Source organism: Euprymna scolopes, chromosome 5 (assembly GCF_053919585.1).
Source record: "Euprymna scolopes isolate OS-2025 chromosome 5, ASM5391958v1, whole genome shotgun sequence".
Lineage (NCBI taxonomy): Eukaryota > Metazoa > Mollusca > Cephalopoda > Sepiida > Sepiolidae > Euprymna > Euprymna scolopes.
In genome coordinates this window covers 27921968-27939711 of record NC_136486.1, presented here as the reverse complement: position 1 = coordinate 27939711, position 17744 = coordinate 27921968, and the positions used below count along the sequence as shown (strand labels likewise).

Sequence of the window (17744 nt, the reverse complement as noted above, 5' to 3'; positions counted from 1 at the left end):
TAGGTCTAAACACTTGAAATCTTAGATATAGGTTCCTTGGACATGAATCTAACTTAATAACTTTATTTGAGCCCAAAACAATAAATTTTAAGGTGTCATGATAGGGGTCAAAGTTAAAAAAATTGACCACTTTTTTTTTTTTTTTTTTTTTTTTTTTTTGCTCAACATACATCTCCAAATACCCGGGCAGTTCAGGACCTATCAGGTTGGCGACTCTCTTTTGAACTATGTCCAAAAGTGATATCAATGCTGCTTAATAGCCTGGTTTTCTTCAAAATTATTACTGAAGTTAAACATACTAAACGTATAATGATTAAATTATGCGACAGATTATTGTAATTTTTATGCTGACGATATTAATCATAAACCATAAAAAAATATTACGATACACATCACTGATTTTATGAAATTTTCCGTTTTGTTTGTGATTCCTGTTAAATAAGACCTGGTATTGTCTGCTGCGTTTTAAAACGAATTCAACACCTAGTTTTTAAGGATAATTATACTTAACTGTGCATGAGCTGTCTAGTTTTTCCAGTCAGAAAGCTAGTTTTCCAATAAATGTGCACCAGGTGATATAGTACACTTGGTTTTAAATATAATAACAATTACTTAAATAGAGAAATAATGATTGTTTTTTTTTAAATAAATATTTAATATACAGACAGGTTTCCTGTTCACTATCAATCATGAGTATGGCTATGTAAAACTGTTCTGTCAATCCTGGACTCCAGTTAACTATCAGCAAACACTTTTATCCATGTAGTCCTCATAACAGTTATTGAAAAAAAAGAGCCAGGTATGTCCTAGGATTGAATACTGTTGCCATATCTGGGCAGGAGCTGCTTGACGCACCATATCCCTACCTTGACAGAGTTCAAAGCAAACTTAGTAATCTAGTAGGCGATGCAGTTTTCTCTTTTCTGCAACCTCTTTCCCCACAGACAAGACATTGTGAACCTATCTCTGTTCTATTGCTATTTTCATAGCAAGTGTTGAACTGAGCTCTAATCTATGGTCCCCCTTTGCTAATCCTTCACAAAAGAACACTCGTCTAGCCAAAATCACTATCAATAAATTCCCCCACTCTCTATCGTTGCCTAAACCTAAACATGGATTCCATGAACAAATCTTCTTTCCTAGAACTGTCTACCTGTGGAACTCTGTTCCACTGGTCTGCTTTTCAGCTGACTACAATATCATTATCTTCAAGTCCAATGTAAACAATTTCTTACTCAACCGTCCCTGTAAAAAATCTAATTATACCAAATTACTTCTACAAACGATTATTACGCAACTGTTCCAATGACTACAATGCACACTTTAACCTTTATCCTCGAGTGACCTCCAGGCCTTGATATGTGGCAACTCCTTTATTTTATATATATATATATATATATATATATATATATATATAAAGCCTCAGAAAGTATTTCATCTATATATATGAAGAAGGAAAATTAAAATTGATATTTATTATTTGACACAAAGAATACAAGTTAAAAATTTCCTTATTCCATGGGGTTTCAAAAAATGGCACTTACTCTGAGAGGAAAAGTAGGCTGGCTATAATTTTGCACGTTAGCTCATAGATTGAATTTTAATTTACAGTTTTAATTTTCCTTATATCAGTGCTTTTTCTCGAATATTGGGCATTTTCGTTTGGTTAGAATTGTCCTATAAATATTAAGTATTAATATTTATATACCTGCTTAAAGTTTCCAAAATTATTCATTTTGTAAACTTGAATTTCTGAATTGTATGTGTGTATATGTATGTATATTAGTGGCCTGGTAAGGCCACAGGGTAAACACCCGAAGCAGCAAAACTGAAGCTGGCCTACCAGGACACTATATATACAAATGTAGGCAAATTTAGGCATATTTTATTGGTTTAAAAATATAGGCTAATTTTTTAGTAATTGTCATTAAATTTTAACCATAGAATAGTATTATGGTCTTCAAACAGCCTGCAAGTTGTCATCTAGTTTTGTCGGATAGAACCAAAGATATGAGCATTTCAATATTCAATATGGCTACAAGTGTGTGTGTATGTATGTATATATATATATATATATATATATATATATATATATATATATATATATATATATACACATGCACACTATAATAATTAAATACCTACAGACACTAATGTTTCATCCTTCCTGGAATCTTCAGTGCAGGGTGTCATGATTAATACCAGTCGATGGATTTGAACCCGGCGACACAAGCCATCTCTGGCTTGATTAGCAAAGGCCATATCCATTCAGCTGCCATTAACCGGGTGAAATAACATTGAAATTAAACATTTTATTTTTAAATGTTTTTTACGTCAGTCAGAGTGATCTAATCATTATATGATGATCTATGCATTAGAGCTATATTGACCGACTTAATTCAATTGAAAGTGTGTGTGTGTATATATATATATATATATATATGTATATATACCACCTTTTTTTTTTTTTTTTGGCAATTTTATAAGTTTCAAATCTCAGCAACTATTGATCAGAATTTAAAAAATGAAGGCTTGTTGGAAAGGTAATTACTTGAATTGTGTAGTGGGCTATGTAACATTTGCCCTTAAGATCGTACATTAAGGGGATCATCCATTATCCAGAGACTATTTTTGGCGCTTTTTTTATAGCCATAAAATGTTTCAATCATAGTCATTTGTTTTCCTAGTTTTGCATATGAATTACAAATTATCTGATAATTCCCCAAAACCTCTGGTCTTGATGGAAGGGGAAACTAAAACTTGCTGTTACAGTTTCAAATGATCTGATATAACAGCAAGAGGGTACTTGATTCTAAATATTTCTCATATAGTATATCTTCCTTCTTTGGTTTTCATGCATAAAGTAAATTTCTCTGTATATAAGGATTATTCCTATTTATAATGCCTCCCCACGGGACAGAGTTGGACGACAGGGTCGTTTTTTTTAATGTGGAAAAAAAGGAACATAAATTAAAAATTGTCTCAGTTGTGAAGGATTTATCCTCCACTAACAGAGAACAAGAAATTGAAGTGTAGCATGTATATTAAGGATTATTTGATACTGAAGGTATTCATAATCATACCCTATTTCCAAAAGAGGGGAGTATAGAATCTGAGAAATATTTGGAATCAAGTCTCCCCTTGCTGTTATTTCAGATCATATGAAACTATAGCAAGTTTTAGTCTCCCTCCATCAAGGCCAGAGGTTTGCGGGGGGGGGGAGTAATATATATATACACACACACAGTCATAGGTTGCTTTGTGACTGGGTTCGAAAAATTACAATTTACTCCTTGGAGGAGAACCTTGCATCTCCTGTTTGTAGCCGTCATTAAGTATTGTATATTTCTCAAATATTTACTTATTCGAAAGGTTCAACTGAAATCAATGACGTAAACTTTAATGACAATTTAAAATATATTGCTCAGATAAATCGTGCATATTTCATTGCTGCCACATCTGTGTTGGTGCATCTACTACTAGAGTAAAAAAAAAAAAAAAAAACATTTTTATAATTCTTAAAAAAAAAAATATTTTTTTTTATTTATCTATCTATAAAAGTGAAATTGTCTTTGTGTGTGTACATTTCCCTACCAAACTATTTTGCCAATTTTCAGTCTACAGACTCGAGATTTGACATAAGGGGTATTGAGATTCAGGAAAATCTTTTTAATCTGTTTTCGGCCAGAAATTTGACTGTCAATGATTTGACCTTTGAAAACTCTACCAAACTCCTCCAACAATTTTGGATCTAAACATTTGAAATTTTAGATGTAGGTTTGGACATGAATCAAACATTTTAATTTGATTTAAGCCCAAAACAAATCTTAAGGGGTCAACATTTGGGTTAAAGTTTTAAAAAATTTGACCTCTGCAGTATCTAACAAATTACTCAGCCAATTTTTGGTCTAAACATTTGAAATTTTACAAAGTGTATTCAGACATAGGGCAAGCTTTATAATCGGTTTTCGGCCAAAGATTTGGCTGCCAAGCGGTCAAAATTCAAAAGATTTGATCTTTGCAGTCTCTATCTAGCAAACTATTTAGCCAATTTTGGGTCTAAACATTTGAAATTTTACATAAAGTGTATTCAGACATGCAGCAAGCTTTTTAATCAGTTTTGGGGCGAAAATTTGGCTGCTAAGAAGTTAAAGTTTAAAGAGTTGACCTTTGCAGACTCTACCAAACTCCTCAGCCAATTTTGGGTCTAAACACTTGAAAATTTAGATGTAGGTTACCTGGACATGAGTCAAACTTTTTAATATATATAATGTGTGTGTGTGGGGGGGTGTACATAAAGTTATGAACAGTACTTAGGGTCCTGAGCAAAGCTGGGCTGGACTGCTAGTACGGTAATATTCATAAATCACTCAAATATTGCCAGGATATTTTATCTAAAAAAAAAAAATAAATAAAATAAAATAAAAACGCCATTTTCATTATAAAAGAAAGCTATGGTATAACAGTTATATTGAACTTTGACCTACTGACCGTGTGAAAAGCAGGCAGTCAATCATTTAAGATAAACAAGATCTGTTCTAGTTCCCTTCCAGGGAAAGGAAGCAAAACCTTAATTATTAGTTATTTTCACGAGAGAAAATGTGTTTCTATTAGTGGGTGGGTGGGTGGGGGTGTGTATGTGTGTTTGGGGGGGGGGGCTCCTCTGTACTTCATTACCCCTGTCTGTTTTTGGTCCATTTCATCTCTCCCTCGTCACACACTGAGCGATTTGTGTTTTCTTGTTTGAGATCTTCTCATTTAAAGTAGGTATCACAAACCAGCCTAGAGTTTAGTGTGCTAAAAAAACTGGTAACTCTAGTGAAATCTCTTTCAATTTCAATATGTGATATAAACTCATTTATTTCGATTATTTTGGTAAAATTTAATTTTTCTTTCTATAAATGTGCAATTCTTTTTCTTGCGTCATTATTACTTTTTTCTCTAAGTTAAATTTTCAATGATGAACAATTTATTTTTAATGTTTTATTTTTGTTTTGTTTTTTTTTTAACTAAATTTACACGATACTCTGGTTGTAACTGTATTATAACGAATAGCTTCATCTTTAAGAATAATGGCTACTTCACAGTATGGTATGCTTAAAAAATAAAAGTTCAAAACTTTGGTGATTGAAGATTTTGCCCTATTATCAAATTGTTTCCATCTGTTTTTGGATAGTCCGAAAGTGATTTTTTTTTTTATGGATTTACTATTAAAAGGAAAAATCTAGCTTGATCTGTATTATTCTATAAATCATATTATGAAGATTCAATGTGTTAGCTGCTGAAATGAATGTGAAGTGAACAGGTTGCGTTATTTTTTTGTTCAATTTTTTTTTTCTTTTTTCAAGAGATAATGTGATGTTGCCTAATGTTTAGGTTGTCTTCATCGAATAGTTATTGCTTCCATTATGATTAATCGGCGAACTTGAACGAGAATTATACCCCACTCCTTATAATTTTTATAGTATGTTTTAGTGTGTAGTAGTAGTAGTATAGTTTTCGAGGTTGGGGGTGTTTATTCCGAAAGCTGTTCGTAACATGGGGAGGTTGGAGAGGTTATTCCGGAAGCCGTTCTTAACATGAGGAGGTTGGGGTGTTTATACTATGCTGGGTTAGTTCTTAAAAAAAATAATACCAACTGCAGAATACCGGTTCAAATTATGGGGGGTGGGAGGTTCTCGTTTAGGTCCCCTGATTAATCTTCATTTCCCACAAGATGATATTACGTTTGTAAGGATTTTTCACTTGTTTGAAGCCTGTATTTTTAATTAGAAACTGAAAATTGGCTTCTGGGTTTCTGATCAAAGTATCACAAATGACGACAAATCCTCTAATCATCTGTTAAATTTTGAACGGTCATAATGTGTTGGTTAATTGTGCTTCCGAAATTAAATTTCATGTTATCTTTTTGTCTATGTGGCCATATTTAAGGTTTTTAGATGTAATGGAAATACAATTTTAGTTTGGGCTACCTAGTTAAAGCTTAATAGTATAGTAGAACGATTTGGTATAATGAGGATGATAAAACTGCACACCGGTGGAACTGTCTTGCGTTTACCTGCTTTCCAGCTGACTACAATATGGCCGACTTCAAGTCTAATGTAAACAATTTCTTGATGAGCCGTTTCCCTTAAGTAATCCAATTTACCAAATTTACACTTCTAACGATTACTATGATGTTGCCCTTTTGACCACTGTACACTCCTTAACCTTTATCCTCGAGTGGCCTCTGGGCCTTGATAAGTGGTAAGTACAGGTGTCACTGTCAGTTAGTGCCAACTCCTATGTATCATTATTCTGCATTATCATCATTACTACTACTACTACTACTACCACCACCACCACCACCACCACCACCACAGCCAATAATCAGCTCCCTTTGGTCACATACGTTAGTATATATAATGTTAGTATTAGGTTTAGTCAACGGCCGAGTGTGATAATTTCTTATTGACGTACATCAACACCCGGGCAACGCCGGGCATCCAGGCTAGTCAGTAATACATAGTTTACGTACCTAATAAACAGAGAATGAAAATGACACTAACTTTAGAAGCAATAAGACTATATACATTTCTTACAATGGCGCCTGTTAGGTGACAAACCACTTGAAGCTGCTTTCTTGAAACGAACCATTAAAGCAATTTGCTGCTTATTTAACTGGTCTCTGACCGCTTTCAACAGAAGTTTTATCCATAAGCATTAATTGTCTTGATAATGATATTGATCAATACGTTGCCATCGAAAGAGCCGTTAATTCAGCCCACACAATAGTAATCAATACGGTAAACCCTTCAGACAAGTTAGCTGCACAACTCAATGATTAAGTCTCTCATCTATTTATTAAAGAAACCCAGGAAGACAAAACCCATATTCTTGGTCTTGAAATAGATGATAGCAAACCAGGAATAAAATATTGATCTTCACAAATTGTTCAGTCCAAAGCTGAAACGAGGTTAATCTTTTTACCCTCCTCCGTTTTTTTTTTTTTTTTTTTTTTTTTTTGTTACTCGGTGTTAGTCAAATGAGAAATTGAAACTTTTTTTTTTTTATTTTTTTTCTTTTTTTGGAATTTTTTAGATAAGGATTCATAATTTGGATTATTTGGATTAGTATTCTCAATTTCAGTGTTATTCTTATAACTTTTTAACTGATGCAATCTCCGACCTTTTTTCAGGTATGTTGTATCGAACTCTGAAATACATAATTTCAAACTAAACCGCTTATTTAATACGCAGGATAGATTGTTCTTGTCCTGCCAGCCACTACCGAGTAGAATTCTTAAACATTTTTTTTTTTTTTTTTAACGTTCACCCCTAACAAGGCACATAGCCACTTGGACATAAGTGGTTACTATTTGGGACTATGCCTAGGAAAGATTAACAAGATGTTGGTTTACATTACATTTAAACTTCTGTATATCAGTACAGTCAAGAAAGCGGGTAGCAGGGTATCACCGTGGGCCTTTAACCTCCAGAAAACTGTCACTTAGATAAAATTAAATAATAATCAGTTCTAATTCATATTTGGATTGTTCAGATTACTGTTCTCATCTTGAGTGTTTATTTTCACAACTTTTCGGTCCAGCTTTCTTCCGGTGGATAGTGTCAAACATGAAAATATGCACAGAATCTTTAACAGAGTCCATTATTTAATCCATGGGAGCAGCATGTTCTTATTGTTGTTCCCTCAGCCATGATTAGGTACAAGTCCTAAGTAATTCGCGATTGGATTTTTGAGCGTCACCCGCACTGAGGATTGAACGTTCAACTTCCAGAAGAGTGTAAATAATGAGTTTTACAAAGCACTTTATCCACTACGCCACAGGTCTGAAAAATCCAAATAATATAACACATCAATTCTCATCTTGAAAATTCAGAAACATTATTTAGTATGAATTTTTAGAGCCTTAAATTTCAATCTTGTTTCATATGTATAGTATTAAAACTTATTATATATACTTAAATGAATAAATGCAAAAGGTTTTTATTCCATTTAGTACACCTACATTACGATGAAAATATCTCACAGTTATTTAAATTAATAATACAATATAGTCTTTTGCAATACTCTGTGTGTGTGTGTGTGTGTGTGTGTGTGTGTGTGTGTGTGTGTAATCTTGCAAGTTTATTTATTTATTAATTTTTTATTAGCAATTCTGTAGTATTTTTCTTTTCACTCCCTGGGCGATTTTTAAGAGAGAAGTTATCTGCCCTTTGTTTACATTCTAGTCACACCCTTCATTTTGGACATATTATTTGTAATTATTAATATTTTATTATATATATATATATATATATATATATATATATATATATATATATATATATATATAATGGATAACTTTTTACACAAATAAAAACAAAATATATTTCAAAATATTTAAAATAATAAATATATAGTAGAGAGAAAAACAATCCAAACACAACTGTTTGTACGCCTAAATTGGTACTTTTGCACAGTTTGAACCAAACGTAACTAACCAGCTGATCAGCTTTGCTCGGACTATGACGTCATACGTTCCGGTTTGACTGTAACCTGCCATAAGATGCCGATCAATGCATGACAAAGGAGCAGACGATCCTTGCGAAAAATATTGTAAGAAAAAAAAAATCATTAAATAAAGTAAACAACACACCCTCAAACGGTCGTTCCTAACAACTCTATACTAGATGAATATCTCCATCTGGGATCAATAGTCAGTTGCAAACGCCAAGAGCTTCTCAAGTTATCTTTTTGAGTTTATATTGAGAAAGAAATTCGGTAATGGTCCTTTTGTCTCCATCTTAAACCATATATCGGAAAGCTACCCAGTTGGCGAAGTTTCTTCCACATCCACTGTTTCTTCTAATCCTACTTTGACATCGTCTGATGCAATCTTAATTTTTAAAAATTAGTTGCCCAGCCCCATAAAAAAAAAATGTTCATGAAAATAAAAAATAAAAAATTTCCCAAAAAAAAAATGTCCAAATTTAAAGAAAAAATGAAAAAAAAAACAAACATGAAAAACACATAAAAAAGTGCTTTTACTAAAACCTTTGTTAAAAAATATGAAAACTACAATAAATTGGTTTTCTTATTAATGTTTTCGATTTTGTTTGAGCCCCCCCCCCAAAAAAAAAAAAAAAATTAGTTGAAAAATAAAATACTTGTTTTATTTTTACTAAAAAAAAAATTATTACAAGAATAAAACAGAAATTGTTACGATAGATCGTTGTTTCTTTATTTTTGTTATAATTTTTATTTTTATTTTCTGGTGATTTTATTATATTTAAATGCTTAGTAGCCTTGTTACGCTTTGATAATTGGCAACTCTCAATGAAAACTGGCGGTCGACATCATATTCCAAGCAAAGCTGAGCAGCCAGTTAGTTACATCTGGTTCAAATTCTGCACAAGTACCCCTAAGTTTGCATAGCTATATTTTAAACAATTTATAATTAACTTTTGTGTCATTCATTTTTACTTTTGTTGTCTTATTTTTCCTATATATATGGAATAGTTTTGATATTAATAGTAATTAAAGTGATTTAATAAGACAATAAATTTCCAAAACGTTACTCAAAATATTTTCATTAATTTTCAAGGGAGATAATTTAAACACAATCTATTATTATTTAAAAATACAAAGATTTAAAATAAATATTTATTTTAATGTAAAAATAATGCTTAAAGCTAGATTAATTAATTGCCAGAGGGCAGATAGTTTTGATTTTTTTTTGCTTGTATATGTATATATATCCAAATGATGGCATAACTAAAAGAAAACACACTTGCAACTTCTCTTCCAATTTTCAGATTTTTTAATTATGCCCTTTATTTTCTTTTAAAGTTGATGAGTTTTCTGATGAGCTAGGGTGGAATAAATTAAAAAATTGATATGATAATTACATGAATGATTTTGCGCTATGAAACAGGTGCTGTCAAGAATTGAACATTTTAACATGCTTAAAGTAATACAAGATATGATGGACAACATTTTGAAATTTGGAATATAGACCTTTTTCTCATTTATTTGTGTGTATGTGTGTGTATATATATATATATATATATATATATATATATATATCAAAGTCAGATGCTGAGGTTTTATTGCCAACTCAGCTTCCACATTTTTTTTAATAATATTGATCTTTCTCCATCAGACAAGAAAAAATACATAACGAAAATACAAAACTCTGTCTACATCAGTCTGGATATGGCAATCCAATAAAGTCTGATAGTATCGTGATATACTGCTGGGACGCTCTGGCTTAATGGTAATGATGCTTCGGACCCAGAATCATCATCTGATGAAGGCTTTGTTGGAAGCAATGCTGATGTACAAACATTTGTTATTGTTTTTGTTTTTTTTCTGTAAAGTCAAAAACAAAATGTCTTGAGCAAAATGTAGTTTAAAGCAAAAAAATGGATCACTGAAGAATTCAAAACTATTCAATATCAATCTATACAATTATAAAACTCTGTGGATCTTACTTGATTGCATCTTGTCTTCAACGATTGGGCGATTCCATTGTTTATAAAAAAACATGACAGGTGAATATAAATATATATATATATATATATATAGTAATTTATAAAATGTATATGGCGATTAAGCTACACTGAATATTCTGCGTTTCATCCAACTATAGGATTCGTCAGGCTTATGCATAAGCCTGACGAATCCTATAGTTGGATGAAACGCAGAATATTCAGTGTAGCTTAATCGCCATATATATTTTATAAATTACTAACTAGCTCTACCTACGTATTGAGCACTTTTGAAGTAAATACTTAAAGTTTACGCATAAATCTATACTTTCGTATATTAAATTTATGCGAATAAATGAAGTAGTTATATATATATATATATATATATATATATAATATACACACTCCTATAAATTTGGTGTTTTTGTGTGTGTGTATTGATATTCATATAAAAAACCCATTTTTCTATTTACTCAAGAAAGGAAATACAGCTTGTACATGGATCGTGGAATTGCATTCATCTGCTAATATTCTTTTGAACATTCATTTTAATTAATTCCCTATTAGTTTTCTCGGTTTTCTTACGAGATGATCATCTTTAGTTAACTATTACATGTAATTATATTCATGTCGATATTCTACATGATTTATACTTGAGTAATATTTGTGTAAACACAAAACTCTTTCTATATATATATTTATGTATGCGTGTATATATATATATATATATATATATATATATATATATATATATATATATATATATATATATATATATATATATACACGTGTGTGTGTTTATAAATTTTTGCCTACAAAACTGCCAGTTTTTGGTCTATAGACATGATACTTCATATATAAGGTATTTGAACCCATCCAAAACTTTACATTTGGGTTTTAGCTCAGGAAAATTGCTACAAAAGTATAAAAATTAAAAACAAAATTTTGCCAGGTGAAAGTCGAATGCATAACGTAATAGCTATTGGTTCGTGCTTTAATTTTTAGCCTTGCAGCAAACACGTCTTCATAGCTCAGTCATTAACGGCAGTGGCAAAAATAAATCGGTGGTGGCGCACAGGTCATTTTTTTTTATTTTTTAAATCCTTATTATATTGGACCCAATATATAGTAATGAATACGAAATTTGCATTAATAGAAATATATTTAAGCATATTTTATGACTGGGCAATGCCGGATGCCCTGCTATATGGACATGGCTCAGAGGCTAAGGAATGAGGGTGAAGAGTTGTATATTTTGGTTTCAATTCTAGCTGATGGCACCCAAGTCATATATATATATATATATATATATATATATATATATATATATATATATATATTATTTCCCTCTATATCTCTTCTCTTTTGGAAATAGGATACAATTATATCTCCAGTATCAAATAATTGTTATACTCTGTGAAATTTACTTTATGTATAAAAAAACCAAAGAGGAGAGATATTTGGAATCAAGTCTCCCCTTGCTGTTATTTCAGATCATTTGAAACCATAGCAGCAAGTTTTAGTCTCCTCTCCATCAAGGTTAGAGGTTTTAGGGAAATATAAGATATTTTGTAATTCATATGCGAAACTAGGAAAACAAATAACTATAATTGAAACATTTTATGACTGTAAAAAATGCCCAAAATAAGCTCTGAATGATGGATAATCACCTTAATGTGTGACCTTATGGACAAATGTCACATAGCCCACTACACAATTCAGATCATTACCTTTCCAACGAGCTTTCATTTGTTAAGTTCTGGAACTTATAAAATCCCCCCCCCCCAAAGGTGGTGTGTGTATATATATATATATATATATATATATATATATATATATACACACACTAGTAGCCAAATTGAATATTGAAAGGCTCATATCTTGATTCTATTGGACGAAACTACATACAAATTTGCAGGCTTTTTGAAGGCTATAATACTATTCTATGGTTAAAATTTTATGACAATTTGTAAAAGAGAACCTATATTTTCAAACCAATAAAATATGCCCAAATTTGCCTACATTTGTGTGTGTGTATATATATAAAAACTATATATTGGTAAATATAGATTGGTTCATCTATTCAATAAGGGAATACAAACAATTAGTTTGGGAATAGAAGGGACTCTTTATGCCAAGGCATTTCGAAGCCTAATGCTTCTCATTAGAAGAATAGAGAAGATGCTAGGTAACATAGTGGGGATGTGGCGTCTAGCATGGGATTCATTAGGAACGAAATAGATCAATTAAAATTATATGTGATGGTGGGGGGAGTTTTATCGAATTCTAGATAATAGGTATATATATATATATATATATATATATAAGCTCCAATGATACTTGTTGAACTTTATATTGTCCAGATAAGTCTCCTCTTATAGAATTGAGATCACTCTTTTCTTCTAACGCACTAAGCTATATATATATATACTGTACTTGCAGGCCAGTTTCGGTTCTGCTGCTTTAGGATCAATTTTGCGTAGTGTTTTTTTTTGTTTTGTTTTTTTTTTCCCTGGTTGCCAGGCCACTAATATATATTTTTCATTTTTATCTCTACTATATATTAAGTTTAATATAATAGAGAATTGTCTCTGTAATAATAAATATGTAATCTGCATGAGTTGAAATATATTTAAGCATATTTTTTAATAGAGTAACGCCGGGCCGCCTGCTAGTATTTTATAAAGCTTTTCTGACATCTGATTTTTTTTTTTTTTTTTTTTAATTAAAACAATTTTTTTTTTGTCTCTCATGGTTCTAAATAGAATCGCCCAAATCTTTGTCATCATACCCTCTTTATTATGCTAAGCATATTGCAACAATTTCCCTTGACAAAGCCACCAAACCAAACATCAAATATAAATATTTTAAAATATAAATAACTTTGAATATAAAAAACTTGTTACCAAAATGACCAGATTCGGCATTAAATAATCTAAAATGGGTTGATATTAGTGTTAAGACAATTAATTGGAATCAGGAATAAAAAAAAAAAAAAATCAGAACTTTTTGAAGTATCAGAATCGGAAACATTGGTGCTTATTTTCCAATGCCAAAAACGATTCTTTTAATTATCTTTTTTTTCTTTATATGATTTTGTTTTAAACAAAATCTTCTACTGTTGGTACTAATTATAAAAATAAATATTTATTGATTTTAAACTATCAGTAAAACTAAAATCTAGAGATCCTCCCCCACAAGTGTATTTTTTTATGTTTGAGAAAATGTGTTTTTTTACGGTAATCAGAAAAAATAACAAATCTATAGTTAAATATTTAGAGATTTATAAAGAATTGAAATTGGTAATTGTATCGGAATCGGAAAAATATTAGAATCATCCTATCACCAGTTGATATGCCATAAAACAAGACAACTGAATTGAACTTAATTTTTATTCAAAGAATCTTGTGATTAAAAAGCTTCTTTCTTTGATATCTGATTTCGCATCATTAGAAAACGATTTCCCATTTTTAATCTTTTTTTTAAACTTATTCTTTATATTTTATTTTACAGAAAGTTGATGTCCTTGGTTTAATGGTGACAGACATGATGAACAAAACACATGAATTTCTTCAACCTAATCCAGGTAAGTCTCACAGGCATTGTTGAAATTACACTGTATTTAGAATTGTTATTGCTCCCAAGCATTACCTTCTTTCAGAACCAACTTCTCTAATTTCAGAGGAGATTAAGATTGTTTTATTGCTTTTAGTCTCACAATCATTTTTGAAATGACACTGTAACAGAGCCGCTAGCGCTTGCAACAGCTGCATAACACATATGCAAATGACGGAGTCAGTGTACGAAGTGGTATTACAGTGGAGGAAGAAGAAAGAAAATGAGAGAAAAAAATGCACCATGTGGTGAGGACCATTAAAAGCGTGCCGATATAAGATGAATATGTGACCCATGGCAGCGAGAGACTTTTGACTTGTGTCAAGATAGCATGATTTTATTAACTACATGTCAGACACAATGAACTTTAATTTAACACAATATGCAATGTATTGTTGGTGATACTAAGAATAAATGCCTTCTATTAAAACTGAAAAAAAAAAATGCTGAGTTATATCCTTTTGTTTGTTTCCGTGCGATTGTCACACATGTAGGGTTTGAGTGTTGAATTGTACCTATTTACTATGCCTCCCCACGGGACAGAGTTAGACACCAAGGTCGTTTTTTAACGTGGAGAAAAGGTACAAAAATAAAAATTGTCTCAGTCGTGAAGGATTTCTCCTCCGCCGAAAGAGAACAAGAAATAGAAGTGCAGCAATCTGAAGAACAGATACTACACTTTGATCTTGTCCCAAAGGCCAAGATTGTAATGACACTGTTTATTTACAATTGTTATTGCTCCCAGGTATTACCTTATTTCAGAATCTCCTTCGTTCATTTCAGAAAAAATTAAGATGTTTCTATTGCTTTTCATCAGAGATCTGATCTGATTTTATTTTTGTTACCAAACTAGTGTTTCATTTTAGGGAGCTGGATTCCCAATATAAACTGACCTTGTATCAAACATTGCTATTGTAGAAGGCAGGTAAACAAATCAGTTTTGTCGTCAGTTAGAGAAGAATAAACTTCTCTTAAACTGAGCGTCAGCTTTTGAGAAGCTGGATTTTCTACCACATTAAGAAACGGCTTTGGGTCTAACTTTGCCCTCGTGAGGAGGCAATTAAATAAAGATTGTATAAATTCAATACTCCTTCTGTGGAAGGTGTAAGATTATTTTTTTTTTAAAGATATAATAGTTCAGTAATGTTTAATTTGTAAATTTAACTCAATAATTTTCACAAAATATTTTTATGCAATTCCTATAACTACATACCTAGAAAACAGGATATGGGATAAGGAGGAGAAGGAAGCAACCTTAGTGGTGTTGGTACTTTTGCCAGTGTTGTTACGGTGTTATATGAGCAGCAGTTCCTTCTGAAGTTTGAGTCCTCATGGTGATTTTATTACAGGGACAGGAGATTTACGTATATCTTTGTTTCTGACAGGTTTTATTCATTTGTGTTATGGCTAAAATACCTATTGCAAATTTATTCATTTTACACAATTGTAAGCACTAGTTGCTATTTGTTTTAGCTACAAAGGAAAATTCTGAGTTCTTATCCTTCCTAGCAGTAGATTCAATAAGATTTGAACTCTGTATTGCCGATTTCATAGCCTATGATGGTATCTGCTAGGTCAATCATGCACTCCCAGCATATGTCTGATTATTAGGGCTATAACAACAGCATATTCTTTTCATTGTTTTGACTCTGGAGTATGTATCCGAAACAGTTAATCAACCAAGAACCACATCACTCTATATAACAGCACATAAGATATCAACGGACATACACTCGAGAGTCAAATGAAAAGAATATGCTGTTGTCCTAGCCCTAGTAATAAGGATTGGCAAAAAAAGCTCTTAAAAGTATCTTTAAGAAAATTTTTGAAATTCAATAAACAAACTTTGGAACACAGTTATGATGCAAAAATAAAAAGGAAAAATCGAATCACTTAATAAAATACTAGCAGGAGCACCTAGCGCTGCCAGGTCATAAAATACACTTAAATATGATATTTTAATTTATGCAGATTTCATATTTATTATTATAGTCAATTATTTCATATTATATTGTATCCAGTACATAGTCATGATTTCAAAAGTTAAAAAAAAAAAAAAAAAAAAAAAAAAATGATTTGAGTGCCATCAGCTAGAATCGAAACCGAAACCAAAGCATAACAAATCATAGTTTCAATCATGAAACTATGTCTACAAGTTAAGCGCAAACTGAAGTTTAATGAAACGAATGGAAAGAAGGAAACAAAACTCAATTGCTGGATAAAATAAACATGTCGTTTATTTTCTGTTGAAAATAAAGGGTTTAGGTGGAACACGTGTTCATTCAGTCGTTGACGACTACACGCGTGGAAAAGAAATGAATGAAGTAGAGGATGAGAAATGGCAGTCTCGCATGTAGAAAGGGAGAGATAAAGAGAGAGTGTTGGCCTCAGCAAAGCCGCGCGTTCATGATAGCAGTCGTCCACGTGGAAAAGTCTCCAAGCCAAGAGCTGTGGACGCGAACTTGCCTGGTTGACGAACCAAGGCAAAAAGGGAAGAAAAAAAGAAGTTGAATGGTGTTGTGGACTTTTATATCGGGGTGAGTGTTCTGACTGCGCATGTCTGAATTTCACTTAAAAGGAAGTGACGTCACAGCTCTGGTGCATGCGTACAATGTGTATGTGTGTGTATACGTATATATGCTTGTGAGTGTGTGTATGAGGATGTGTATATACGTGCGTGTATGTGCATGTGGGTGTGTATATGTGAGGAAAAACATGTTTGAACATACTCAGTATAGTTGGACTGTGGAAAAGAGTGAATTTAATTAAATACAAGCAGGGTTGTTAAAAATGTTTTCGATAGACAAGATGCAAGCAAGGTCAGACAGTCCATAGTTTTATAATTATACTAGCAGGGGTACCCGGCGTTGCTTGGGTATTTAGAGGTGTGTCTGTTGGTGGAGGGGGGTAAATCAAAACAAACTGGAACATAAAGAATAAACGAAGTAATAACCCTTTTAAAATATTATGAAAAAAAAAAAAATGTTAAAACTTTAAAGCAATCGGAAAATAAAACAAAAACAGTGAACGTGATGGACCCCCCCCCTAAAAAAAAAACCCTGTTTCAATATCAAAACTTTAAAAATAAAAAAATAAAAATAAAAGAAATTACATCACCGTAATATTTGCAACCTTAAGATAATGACACTGGTCCTTTAACCACTGAGCTAAGAGCGCGTCGGCAAAATTGGGTCAGTTTTTATAAACTTTAAACTAATTCAAGAAAGACCGTTTTTTTGCGCATGCGTATTTGGCTATCTTGTCATGAAGGAACGATTTTTGCTATCCCTCTCTGTAGAAAAGTGTCCCGTTGAGGGTGAAGGAATTAATGTTTTTAGCCAATTTTTTTATATTTGTTGTCTGAAGGGGAGGGGGCTTAAAAATGATACCTATCTGGTGAAAATCCATTGCCTGTGTCGAAAGGTTTTGCGAGACATACAAACACACACACACATGTTGCCTTTTATATACATCCTAGTGTGGGTACCTGGCATTACCCGGGTGTTTGGAGGTGTTTATGTAGGAGAGGGTGACCCTGTTTTAATATTATAAAAACATGATTTTAAAAAAAATTGGAAAAACCAAAGCAAAGCAAAACAGCGAACAAAGTTTAAAACAAAAAAAAAAGGAAAACAAAGGGAAAAAAGTTTAGGTAGA

General features: G+C 31.9%; 1 protein-coding gene across 9 annotated transcripts in view; it reads left to right on the top strand.

Moving 5' to 3' along the window:
• The window catches only part of LOC145276755 (endophilin-A3-like), a 557457-nt gene that overhangs the window by 240239 nt on the left and 299474 nt on the right, over nucleotides 1-17744 (top strand). For all 9 annotated transcript variants that reach the window (XM_080127997.1, XM_080127994.1, XM_080127991.1 and 6 more), the window contains exon 3: nucleotides 13986-14058. In XM_080127997.1, the coding sequence (XP_079984123.1) occupies nucleotides 13986-14058 (73 nt within the window). The remainder of the gene's footprint in view (nucleotides 1-13985; nucleotides 14059-17744) is intronic.